The 13887-nt window shown below is 35.5% G+C and overlaps 1 protein-coding gene across 5 annotated transcripts in view; it reads right to left on the bottom strand.

Moving 5' to 3' along the window:
• The window catches only part of LOC132707240 (triple functional domain protein), a 322048-nt gene that overhangs the window by 220917 nt on the left and 87244 nt on the right, over positions 1-13887 (bottom strand). For all 5 annotated transcript variants that reach the window (XM_060679012.1, XM_060679011.1, XM_060679013.1 and 2 more), the window contains 5 exons: positions 13054-13249; positions 6405-6514; positions 3219-3654; positions 2915-3168; positions 489-681 (listed from right to left, as the gene is read on the bottom strand). In XM_060679012.1, the coding sequence (XP_060534995.1) occupies positions 489-681; positions 2915-3168; positions 3219-3654; positions 6405-6514; positions 13054-13249 (1189 nt within the window). The remainder of the gene's footprint in view (positions 1-488; positions 682-2914; positions 3169-3218; positions 3655-6404; positions 6515-13053; positions 13250-13887) is intronic.

Raw genomic sequence — 13887 nt, 5'->3', positions numbered from 1 at the left:
AATACAATACCGAAATGTGTGTGAAAAATACAAATGACCTTTTTATCCTAGAATTTATTTACTATCTTACCTATTTGTTGCATATGCATAAATTTTTAAAATTAAAAAAAAAAATAAATCACGGGGATATTTTACACTATTTTATCATAAACCGGCAATCGACATAAAATATTTTCCGATATTTAATTCATTATATAGCTTCACGTAAATACTATTTATTTATTCGATAAATACAAATCTATTATTATGATTATTTTTTACATTTATGTACCACAATTAAAAAGCGTTAAGCGTATTAGCTGGAATCTGCAGATTTTTTCCATTTCCAGTATGAAAGTGTATATTTTGAAACAGAATAATTACTTTGAAATAATTTATCTTAAATCTTGTTTTGAAATATTTGTTTTTAAAAAATTCTTGAACTTTAAAACAAGACCCTCTGCGCAATTCTAAGAATTACGCAAATACGAATGTGGAAAATTACATACCTCTGTGTACGCCTGACACATGGATTCATATAAATTCTGGTGTTGGTGAATCGAGTTCTCCAACATCAAAATTTCCGACGGCAAGTTGAGGTTATCGCTGGCGCTTTTCCACGATGGCACGTTTTCGACGTACTGCTCGGCTTTGTGGTGGAAAATAACCGACAAAGCCAACACTGCCGTTCTTTCATCCAATCTGCAAATAAAGCACAGCAAGTAATTAACGCGTTCGCATCGGCAGTAAAATGAACGCTTTATCCTAATAAATGTTAATCTATTTTGCACTATGCGGAGCGACGTAATTAGCGAAATAATCGAAATAAATGACGCGAAGAATGAAGAAAATTAAAACCAATTAATAGTTGCACGGAGTGGTGAAAATGCTCAGAATACTGCGTATTTTTTTCAAAATGGAATTTTGACTATGTTATACTTACTATCTGCTTAGTGGATAATAGATAAAACTATGTTTAGGCATAGTTGAATTAACAATTCTCAGGTCAAAGCCGATATATGGCGGATGCGCCGGGATCGTAATTTCATTGCTTAAAGTGGACGTGACGCTGAAGACGAAAGCTAACAAAATACTTATCAATTCTTATGCTATAAATATCACATGTTTAAAAATTATCATAACATAAATAATTAATTAAATTTATGGCTTATGTTTGTATAAGTTTTACAGTACTAACATAGTTTTAATTAAGGTGTTGTAAATGGCATGGCTTATTTTTAGAATTCCCATATAAATAAGCAAAAGAACAATTAATGGAAATATGTACACAGAGAGGCAAACTGCAGAGGAAAGAGGGAATTAAAATTCCTTGGTATTACTTTGAAATTCTACAGAATTTCCCTGGAATTGCCTCATTCTGGATTTATGAACAATATATATTACAAGAAAAACACACACATTACACAATTACACATCTCTTCCAGATAAATGTCTTTAACTTTAAAAAAAAATCGAGCTTATATTCCACAGGAAAACTTATTCAAATTTCATTTCTTTTCCAAACAACGAGAAATTGACTTTAGAGGCTTGACAAAAGATTTTATTTCTCTTTGAGTATAAATTCTAGTTCGTTGAAACAGCTAAGGGTGGATGTCTAGAAATTATGTTTCAAAGGTCCACGGAAATAAATAAAACAAAACCATCACTCAAAGGGAATAAACAACAAGTATTTTGTAATATTTTATTTATGTTCATGTCTTTTATATTGGTTTTAATATTATACAGGATGCTATTGCAATTAGATCATGTACTCTAACCGTGGCTGTGAATGTGAACTGCGAATAAGTGAATCCTTGACTGATTTCAAATGATATGCTGTGCTAAATATCATGTCAGGAACATTTTTCGTCAGTTTAAATCTGACGGAAGAACAAAATTAAACCAATGATAACTTGCGCTGTTCATCCCTGGACGCCGAGATTCATTCCTCAAATGGTGTATCATTATAATTGTGTCTTTATTACCCAAAAAGCTAGAAACTTTGAAACTAACAACTTCATTTTTTTTTTAAATAATGAAAAAAAAACACTTATTGACATTAATATAAACAATCAAAAAATATCCGTAGTCCTTTATCATCTATACCATTATAAAGAAAATCGTTCTAATTAAATTAATAAACGTTTATAACTTTTTTTTATTATGTATTTAAAGTAATGATAGAGTTCTTCAAAAAATCTTCTGATAATTTGTTAATCAATTTAGGAGCATTTATATAAAAAAGACTTTGAAATAACGCACTTTCATGTCGAGGTAAAGGTAGAACCTCCTTTTTTTTACATTAGTACTAACTAGCAAATAAGGCAGACTGATGAGTTAAAGTATCTGAAAGATTCAAGTTTCAGAAGTTTGTTTTACTTTAACGCAACTAATCTCGGCATATTGTAAGAAAATTTTAAGTAAGCATTCTGAACCTTTTGGAGTCTGTCCCTATCCGTCGCCGTTAAAGCCGGGCAATAAACTGCATCAACATATCGTAACCTGGAGATACTTAATGACTCACAGCGATTATTTAAGGTTGAAAACCAGGGAAACAGAATTTTGCTAGAGTTTCTTAAGCAATTAATTTTGTGAACTGCAGGTCAGCACTCAATCTCATTCGTTCTTAAGTTTGGATGATGAGGTTTTTATGCTTTAGGTCATGAGATGAATAGAGAATTTAGGCCGTTGTTAATCATTGTAGCTGCATCATTTACTTGGAAAGAATAAAGCAGTTAAGAAATAGATTCTTCAAAAGATAAGGAAAGTCAAAACCAAAAAAAAAGATGTTTTGACAAAGAATTTCTGTATCAACAGCATTGCTGTAAACAGAACAAAATAACTACCACTACTAAGAACTATCTTTGAATAAAAACTTAAAGTATCGCATATACTCAAATTCTCCAATTACTAAGGGAACGCCCTCTATACATACCCAGCGGCGAAGTCTTTCCAAGTCCGATCCAGCCTTGACGCGACCGATCGGATATGAGACGCGGCGTAATGCCCGCCTTCAATCAGTCGACTGGCCACGCTCAAAATCCTGTTAATGTTGACGTAAACGTTCATGGAGGACATGGTGAAGTGTTGGTGCTCCTCTTGCAGCTGCTTCGCCAGTTGGTACGTGTGGCCAATCTCGACGTAATTCAGCAGGAATACGTCGCGATTGTGACAGATCCAGTCGAACATCTACAACCTCAAGCATAAACACGATTTCTGGACGTTCGGACGTGACGCACCTTCTCGCAGTCCTGCTCGAACAGTCTCAACTGGAAACACTGATCGAGCTTCACCTTCTTGTGGTGCCACAGCTGCAGCAGGTGTTGTTGACTAGAATGGACCGCTTCGAGGTTTTGCAGGACCAAATTTTTTATGTCCTGCGCGTCCGGTCCAAGGCCGTCCGGCGACTCGCCCTCCCTACCGCCCCCGCCCCCGCCTCCCTGACCCGTGTCGTGGTGGTGACCGCAGGCGGTTTGGAGGAGTCGCTGACCCAGAACGTCGATGTCTTCGACGGGGGCTTTCATGATTTTCTTCTTCATCTCATTGTGGAGGTCGATTTTGTGTTTGGCACCGGTGACGTCGTCGGCGAAATCGTTCCGCGCTAGGTCTTCCTGGAGGTCGTCGAGACGATCTAGAAGGTCGGCCGCTTGCCACGAGAACTCTTCCACAGCTAACCTGAAAACCACAGAAGGGGGTAGTTACATGATCCTTAAAATTTCGTTAGATGCTCCAACAAGCAAACTTATCTTGGCCAAAATGATATTTGATTTAGTCGAGGTAAGTCATTTGTCATTTGAGCTTTCAACACTTGTTTTCAAGGAATCCAGGTAATTCATTAATTAGTAAAAAAGTTCAAGACCACAAAAGCTATAAAAAAATATACTTAGTCGGAGTTTGAACCAAGCTACCGTTATATCTAAAGGAGATACTAAAATTAATCTGTGCAAACTTAGCTTTTTTCATTTTCTGGGCATAAGATACAATTTTGCCACGATATTTTCGGATCAGACTTGGTTTACTTCACCTTTTGGTCACCAAATTGTTCCAGATAGATTTAAATTTTGGTTAAATGTTTTGATCTTTCGCCAGAGGAAACATTTTCGTCATTCTGCTTGATTTTATGGTCTTATCAGACTATAAAAATATAAATAAAAGATGAAGCTATTATCTGATTGATGATCTGATTGGTGATCGACTTGGTATGACCACACCGCTAATTTGATAGCTCCATATCATGACATGGATAATTATACTACTCGATATTACAGCATTAATTGCTAAATTAATGTTGATAAGTGAGTTATTGGTATAGTTTCAATTTTAGTAATCCTCTAGCCCGTTGTTGCGTGGTCCTCCAAAATGCTTTCTGATTAAACGTCATATTATTGTGATGTGTGGAATATTAGGCTCTCAATAGCAGGCCAATTAAAATGTTGAAAATTAAATAATTTCCGAGCGTCAGACACTTCCGTATCGCTCATCCGAATTAAATAATTAAAATTATATGCCTCGATTAATATTTATTTAGTTTAATTTATTTCTTCGGGCCTGATTAAACAACCGAGAGCAATGAGCCGCGACGTTGTGCATTAATTAAACCGAATTAGTTTAACGGAAATAAATATTTATATCTGAAGTAGTTGTCCTGGTTTCTTTGGTCTGCACCATAATTGCAAACGTACAAATTAAAGCCAAGTGATTATATCGAATTTTTCATTTTCATTAACACCAAAGACATTTTAAAATACCGGAAAATCGAAGCGAAGTATTTCATTGTAAGTTGGTTGGGATCAGGAATGCAATTACATGACGACAATTGTAGGATCCATTCTTATACAATATTTTTGAGCAATGTGTTTTCTATGAGAACAATTATTAATTTGCAAGACGCTTGTGATGTTATTAAGACATCCTTCGCTACGAATGAGAACCGAGTGGTTGATCTCACGGCACATAGACAGTCTCTTAGGTGCCGATTTAATAACTTTGACATATTACCTGGGGTCTAAATAGGTTTTATATGTATGTTTGTTTAATGCATAATTGTTCCCACATGTGTGCAAGATTTCTATAAATTATTCAACAGTCCTTATAATCGTCGGAATCAACCAGCGGTAAGGAAAAATTACTAGTAAAAATTATACATAAATGAGACGTATTTAATGAAACAGTTTAGCAAATTTAGTAACAACGTTGAGAAAGTTTTATTTCTTTAGTTACGTTTTTTTTTTAAATTTCATTTGCAATTGAAAACAGCATTTCTCGAACAGAACGAGAGTTAGAAGAAGATCAATAGAATGGCCTGGATGTTTTCTTATGAGAATATTTGAATTCAAAAGGTGTATAAGAAAAAAACACAAAATTCAGATGATTTAAAAATTAGAACTAGATACGAAATTGGGCAAATTAATGATATAATTTTAGGGTATGCTACATGAATTATGGAAATGGTGTTCCGCTTAAAAAAGGAACTTGATTTCGACATCTACTTTATGACACACCATGTTCTATTATACTGCAAAAAAAATTATGAACGACGAGTGCCAGGATTTTTCCTGCAATTCAATACCTGATTTTTAAATAAATCTGTTTCATATTTTAGCCGTTCACTGTATAGGTTACTAGCACTGTTGTGTACTTACTGTTATGACTTGATCATTTTGTTAATTGTAGAATAACGTAAATAAAATTATTATTATTAGATACACATGATCTTGAAACCTTTCCATGTTTCAAAAGTTACTGTTTGATTTAAAGATGTAGGTATCTTTTGATCCTTTTAGTTTTACAACTATTCTCAAGCATGATCCGCCTAACTAGTTAAGGTTCTCTAAGCAACAATAATAATGACTTTTTTATTAAACTCCGCGTACAATTGCTAGTTTGTTTCAATATTATTAACATATTTATCATGCACGGTTAAAAAATACGATGTTAGACTTCAAATCCACCGTTACTCACAAAAACTTACATCGTCTTTCTCGCATTACAACCTGTAGGTAGACGCGCGGTTTTCTATGAAAAAATAACTGTACACACTCGCAGAGCACAATAAACAAATCTCATTATAACCGCGATTCGCTGGCGGTGTTTCCACATCGCCGGGACTCCTCCGTATGGTAAACAAACGAAGAATGTTGTCAATGAATCGCGTTGCCTACATAGGTGGGTATTCAAGGCCTACTCCCAGAAAGAGGAAATGATGTAGTTCAGTTCTTTCATTCGTAGTTTCATTTCAATACAACGACTCGGTGATAAGTAACGTAAAGCCACAGACGTAATAAAAATGGGATCAAACGTCAGTGAACTATTACCATTATGTTTATTATTGGTTCCATTACCTTGCGCAACAAATGAAATACACTATTAAATGTTTAATTCAAAGCGCAATGAATGAACGAAAGGAAAATGTATTTTTTACTCACCTCGTCTCCAGCCAGTTGGAATGGTCGTAGGAGAGGGTACCTTCGAGGTCGGACGTCAACTGACTGGTGTCTATGATTTTGGGTAATGCTTCTATACTTATCATATTTGTCTGAAATCAGAAAAAAGACGAATTTGTTGACATTTCTTATGGAAATGACATGATCAATTTTATCCGGGAATCAAACACAAGCCGGGCAAAGAAAAAACGATCTATTTTATTGTTGCTATTGAAAAAAATCTCAAAAGCACCACGAAAAATTTGTTTGAGCCTGTAGTTAAAATGACAATACATTTTATTGTTATAAAACAATAAATAAAAAAATCCAAACCACATCCTCATCAATCAAAACCCAAAAAAATATCAAGTATTATATTCTAGTTTAATCTGAGGGGCCCAACTGCATTACAGTTATTTTTGAATAATATTAACTCCCTACATAACCGTATAAAACTTACCATAGAGACGGAACTAGATAACTCTGAACTTTCTGAACTCAACTATAACCAAATTACAGAACAAATTAGATTTTGTCACCAAGGGAATTCTTTAAAAAACAATCAAACTAAATTTATATCGGACAAACAGGTAGAAAATTTAAGAAACGCATTAACGACCATAAAAGGGCGTATAAAAATAAAAGTTCGAATTCAAATGCAAAAGTTTGAGGATAATTTGATTTTTTTTTCAAAGAAACTTCCACAGGCTACTGTGATACTTTTTACAAAACTTCTGGATTCCTCCTGCGTCGGTTTTTGCTGAGCCGAACTTGCTGACGTTTGCCAATCATATTGTTGGCTTCTTCAGAGCTTGACAGAAACTGGCTCGGATTTTACTCTGTACCTGCTTAAATATTGAGGGATATAAACACAGTCTCGGATGACTGATTCCCATATTGGTCATGGTTAAGATTGTTAGCTTGTTTATATATTTTTATAGACTGTCGGATTTTTCATTGGTAGAAGAATTGATTACATACAAGAATTTTAGTTTTGTCGAATAAAATTTTATATCCGGTTTCGTGATTGTGTTCGGCAACAGCTGATGAGTTTATTTGTCTTAGTAGTAAGGCTCATTCGTGTTCTTTGAGCCTAGTTGCTATTTTTCGTCCGATCTCTCCAATGTATTGTTTGCGGCATATGCATGGAACGCTGTAAACTCCTGGCATCTCAAATGGAATTTTGTCTTTGACGGATCGAAGATGTTGAGATATTTTTGGACAAGTGGTAAATCTGGTTTTGACGTTATACTTCTTTAGAACTTTTGATATGTTGTCAGTGATGTTTTGAATGTAGGGAAGGACCACAGGGGCTCTGAAGCTCTGAAGAAGCCAACGTCAGCAAATGTTGTTATTTTATATTTTTAATTTTTTTTTTAAATTACTTTTTAAATTAAAAAATTAAAACAACTAAATTTGTTAGAAGCTATGAAGATTAACAAAATGATTATTAAAATCTATTACTACCTGTATTTAAATAAGAGTAGCGAGCATACTAATTATCTAAAACTAAAGGCAGCCGTTTTCTTCTTCTTTTCTTAACATGTTTTGTGTTTGTGGCCATAAAGTGGACAGACTTTGTTCAGATATCTGGCACTGGTGTGGAAAGATAAAGGTTTATATGAGAATGAGAATTGAATATTAATTAACTTCGTAAAGTTTTGACGCTTAGGATTTAAAACTTTTTGGAGCTCCCTATTTATTTGGCACTTTTGTAGATATAGAAAAACAAAACCTCTTCATGCTGTCGCTTCGTGTATTGCAATTTCCAATATTTACGGACATCATCATCACACTGCAGCAGATTAGTAAAAAAGTGCTTCGCAATTTTTCGTAATATACAACACATATGGTTTTTAAGAAGCCATTTCGAGCTCCTGAGGTTTCATATAAGGGAGTTTCTAATTATTATGCATTATTATGCACGATCCTTGAATCCAAACATCCAGAAGAGTATTCTTCGTTCAAAGTGGGAGTCTATGAATCAAACGCAAAAGAGCTCCTTGATCCAGCAAGATGGGACGTGGGTACTAGAATCAACAAATTTTTTCATTTAAGGAGAACCAACCGAATCGAGAGATAAACCCCAAGGACAGTGGTCAGTTGACAAATGGTGTACATTTTTTTCACCTAAACATACAAGGATTTGCAAATAAGATTGATGACTTGTCATTGTACGCGAAGAGTAATTGTTTCGACTTAATCTGTTTAAGTGAACATTGGGTAGTGAACGACAACATTCTTTCGAATATTAATCTTATAGATTACAATTTGATTTCGTTCTTTTCTAGGTCTACTCGCATTCACGGTGGAGTGTGTTTGTATACTCGTAGTGGTCTGGACTGCGTGAAAATTGACGTATCGAGTTACTGCACGGAGATTGACGCAGAGTTCTGTGCTCTTCGGGTTGCTTCGGCGAAATTATTGGTTGTTTGTTGCTACAGATCTTGCAATGGCAATATTGCGATATTCTTTGAGCAGCTAGAGTTATTGTTGAACAATTTTCTCTCGTTTAACACCAGAGTGGTTATTGTGGGTGACTTCAATATAAATGTGAATGTTTCATCTAACGCTGTCTCCGAATTTTTAAGTATTATAAATAGTTTTGGATTGAGGTTAACTATTTCCGATAACACTAGAATTGCGCGCTCTTCTGCTACTTTGCATTGATAATATAATAACAAACTTGAATGAAGACGTTTATGAGGTGGGAGTTCTTGACCCTGCCATGTCAGATCACAGAGGCCAGTTTATTAAATTTAGCATAGGTAGGGCGGATAGAGTCAGAACTAAAAAAATTAGGATTATTGCCAAATCAGGTATTGTGAATATTAGGAAGTCCTTGGAGGCTGTGGATTGGAATATTTGCCTTGGTTCTAACGATGTCAACTTTATGTCTTCATTTATATTGCACAAAGTTCAAGACTTGATCAAACAAAATTGTTCTGTTAACAACATTCCTCATAAAAAATCACCGGTCAACTGGTTTGATAAAGATCTAGTAGCTCTTAGAAACAGAGTGTCAGCTGTTAAAACTCTCAGTAAAGTCTCACAGAACCCTCTTTATACAGAAGTGTATAAATCGCTAAATAAGGAATATAAACAAAAAATTCAACAAAACAAAAAAGCTGCTTTTGATGGCTTTATCGAAAAATCAACCAATAAAAACAAAGATGTCTGGAAAATCGTTAACTATGAAAGAAATTGTCTTAGGAGATGTGATAAAGAATCTGATGTATCAGCAAACGATCTTAACAGTTTTTTAGTTCTGTCCCGAGTAATATTATAAAGATCTTAACGGTGAATCACAATGTACAGAGTGCATGTGTTGAAGGGATTCCACTGGAGGAAACTACTTTTTTTTGCATCCGATAACTTGTGAGGATACGTACCGACCCATACTAAGATTAAAAAAATCTTATTCTAGCGATGCTTATGATATCAATAGTGTCTTGGTAAAGGGACTGGTTGAGTACATTACACTGCCATTCACCACTTTATTTAATAAATGTATTGACACAGGTGTATTTCCGTCGCTGTTTAAGATTTCGAGAGTAGTTCCAATCCATAAGGCAGGTGATATAAATGATGCTAACAATTACAGGCCGATTTCAATCGTGCCTTTGTTCGGAAAAGTTTTTGAGATCTTACTAAAAGATCAGCTAACTTCTTATATTAATAAGATCGAATGTCTTTGTGCTGGTCAGTTTGGATTTAGGGGAGGGTGTTCGACGATCCAAGCAGTGTCTAAAGTTGTGAGTGGGATAGTTGAGGGCCTCGAGGGGGGTGAATTAGTTGGTTTGACCTTGAGTGATCTCTAAAGGGCCTTTGACTGTGTTTATCACCAGCTTCTTATTAAAAAGCTATACAGATATGGTATACGAGGTCTGCCCTTAAATCTTATAGCGTCCTACTTGCAGGGCCGACAGCAGTTTGTAGAATACCAGGATGACCGTTCATCACTTGAATCAGTAGTAAGCGGGGTGCCCCAGGGTTCCGCTACTATTTACAATCTACATAAATAAACCTTTATCATTTCTTGGCCCCCAATCAGTGCGTGATGTTCGCCGACGATACATCCTTCACTACATCTGCTAAGAGTATCGAGGAGTTGTCCGTTAGGGTTGGCATGTTGGAGGACAGGGCCAATGCCTGGTTCGAAAATAATTATCTTAAATTAAATTTAGACAAGACCCAGAGTATTGTGTTTTCCTCCAATTGCTTGGTAAATAGTGGACGGTCCGTCAAGTTGCTTGGCATTAGGATCGATGATAGTCTAAATTGGAAACAACATATCTCAGATCTGAAAAATAGATTGTCCAGCAACATATTCGTTTTTCGACGACTGAGAGGCCTGATAGGAACAAGGACTCTGCTTATGGTCTATTTTTCTTTGTTGCATTCACACCTATGCTATGGCACGGTACTGTGGGGTGATTCCTCAGCTGCTGTGGAGATTTTTAGAATGCAGAATAGGGCCATTCGAGTCGTTGCTAATATAGGATATAGGGACCATTGTCAACCTTATTTTAAAAAATTCAAAGTGATGCCCCTTCCATGCGTCTATATCTACTACCAGTTATTAGAGATACAGAGAACGAAAGGAAACTTTAGCGCTAATTCCGATCGCCATGCCTATTCAACGCGTTCGGGGGATCTTCTTAGACGGCCTAGGTTTAGACTGAGGAAGTCTGAGAACAACTCATTGAACCTGAAATTGTATAATGTTTTGCCAGGTACCGTGAAAAAGATGAGCAATAGAAAGTTTAAACATACTATTAAAGAATTTCTACAACGTCACTGTTTTTACTCCCTGCGAGCATACATTGACACTGTCACTGGTATCGATGCGCTATAAAACTGTATAGTACTGTCTAATTTTGTTTGTATTAGATGTGTGTTTTTACGTTATTTATTAATTTTTTTTTGCACTTCTGACTTGCTACAATTGTACGTCCCTTTTGTACGAAACGTAGTCAATAAATGAATCTATCTATCTATCTATTCGCTTCGCATAATTTCCACAGGTTTTATTATAATACTTGTAATTTTATTTTTATGATTTTGTTATGTTTTCTTATAAAGATGTTAAAAAATAAATTACAATTGAAAATTTGCAGTTAATCGTTTTCTACAAGCATTTATTTACGAGACTAGATCTTAACAGTATGAAGTGCTCGTCAGAGTAAACCCACCCTTCCCTTTGGTTTTATAGTTAATACTCTTTTACTTCTTTAATTGCAATATTTTTCAGTACGATCTTTGCTTTGATATACCCTAACACACATTTTCTTCTAAAAATATTCGGCAAAGCCTGTCTTTCGGCGTCCAATTTAATAGTTGTGAAATTTCGACAAAATTGGACAAGACGAATTAGACGCCCAAAATTTCAACCTTCTACGAGTTTTATTTGTAACCTTTTGGAACAAAAAATAAAGAAAATAACTGATTTCTAGAAAAGTTTTAAAGATATATGGAAAATAACCGGAAAACGAAGGCAGTATCGAGAATGAAATAACTTTCGATGAAAATAATTTAGATTGGTGGATCATCATCGCTTATCCAAGCGACCAAAATTTCAGAGTCCTTTCTACTTTGAAAATATTAAGCTCGTCTTCAAATCTAGTCGCAACAAAAAACTATCACGTCTTATAATTGCACTACGCTATTTTATATTTAAAGGGGATAACGGTCCGCCGTGGAAGTGTTTCCTCTTCCGTTTCCACCGTTTTGACTGAGCAATTTACGAATTTCGACGAGCACCTCGCGTAATTACAGTAATGAAAGAGTTTTCGTGACGGCAGTAAACTCGGAGGTCCACTTCAACGGGATACGATTACTATACATTGTAACCTCGCGTCGACAAAATGGTAGCGTACGGAATGAGAGTGCCAAATTATCGGAAATTCAATCTGCCACGTAAGTGGCTCTCGTATGCACGAATATCGGACCAGGAACAGTTTGAAATTCAAAAATGCATTTGTCAAGTCCCCACATACATTTACCTTGCACTTGGCTGCGGACACAAAAAATTTTTTTCCATAAATTGATGTGGGATGTGTTTGCTAAAAACCCACTTCGCATTCAGTTTTTCAACCAGCAGCAGATAAAGAAGTTATTAAAAAATGCGACTTTCAAAAAAATGTAACTAATACCCATCTCTTTTTATTAAAGCCTTAATTTTGCTAGTGCATTTGTTTCTAAATGGAGTTTGACTTATGTTTTGAACACACCTAGAACGGGCGTTATCTTAAACCTCGAATATCTCAAAAAATAAAAAAATAAAAATATGATATAAATTACAAACTGAATTGATTGATATCTAAATAAAAAAAATAGGGTGTTCCCCTTGAAAATCTTGAGACTTTGTTAATTAAATCCTCCAAAACTTCACCACCTATTTGGGACACCCTGTATAAGCTGAGGCGCATTTGTCAAACTGATTGAGTAGTGCATCATCTCCTTAGTCTTTGGTTAAATTTTAATTGCAATACCTTAATCAGTACCTTAATTATAATATGGGTTTCCAGATCGTATAGTGGGTCGTTTTATTTGGCATTGATATTATTATTGTTTCCCAAAGAGCCCGTTTTTCTGTCAAAACCAACTGTCACAAAATTATCAATTTTTTCAAACAGTTCGATTCTCTTACCTCAAATTTGTACTTGTGTGATCCCAGAGAGGTCCGCTGTTTCTGCCAAAAATTATCGGGTTTGACGATGAGCGCTTGGTGCACGGCTCCCTGAGGGAAATGCTCGTGTAAGGCCTTGAGGATGGGTTTCACAGTCGACCAGGTCGCTCCGCGCATGTCCACCAGAACCGTGAAGCCCAGAGTACGAGCTTCGTCGCTGCAAGAAAAAACTTACGATTATCTACTGATATACAGAGCCATGGAATATCCGATGAGTAATCGCCAAATATGACAATTAAATTAAAAAAATAAAATAAATTGATTGAAATGGCAACTTCGCATGGTGTTTGTTGTGCATTGAATGCATCAGTCTCGGGGACGAGCACATTTATTCCAAGTGCACCAATTGTTATTTTTGGTAGAGAGAAAAATAATCATCCAGCGCTTCCGATTGCTGTTGGTTTTAGTTGTTTCATCTTACCATCTTTTTCGTCAAAACCTTTTGCGAACAAGGAGAGGGACCTTTGCTGTGGAATAAAATGGTACTAAAATGTATAGGTTAATGACTATATTTTCACCCAACAGGGTCTGCGAGCTTAAGAGTGCGTTAAGAGATGTTTTTTGAGACTCTTTGCGGATTAGTCCTTTTCGAAATCATTTATTCTCGTGATGTTTTTGTACAAACTTTAAATGGTCTTTAGTTTCATCTCAGTTACGCTGTAACTATCACCCTCTTACTGTCCAAAGCGTCATTTGCAACAAGGCAATCACTAAGATGAATTTCGAGCATAATTTCACCATGACGTTATAAGATATAATTAAGCTGACGATTCCCAGCTGCTTCAATATTTTGAA

This window comes from Cylas formicarius, unplaced genomic scaffold, assembly GCF_029955315.1.
Source record: "Cylas formicarius isolate icCylForm1 unplaced genomic scaffold, icCylForm1.1 PGA_scaffold_9__14_contigs__length_23061073, whole genome shotgun sequence".
Classification (NCBI taxonomy): Eukaryota; Metazoa; Arthropoda; class Insecta; order Coleoptera; family Brentidae; genus Cylas; species Cylas formicarius.
The sequence above is the reverse complement of the archived record's forward strand: the minus strand, read 5'-3'. Positions and strand labels throughout refer to the sequence as shown.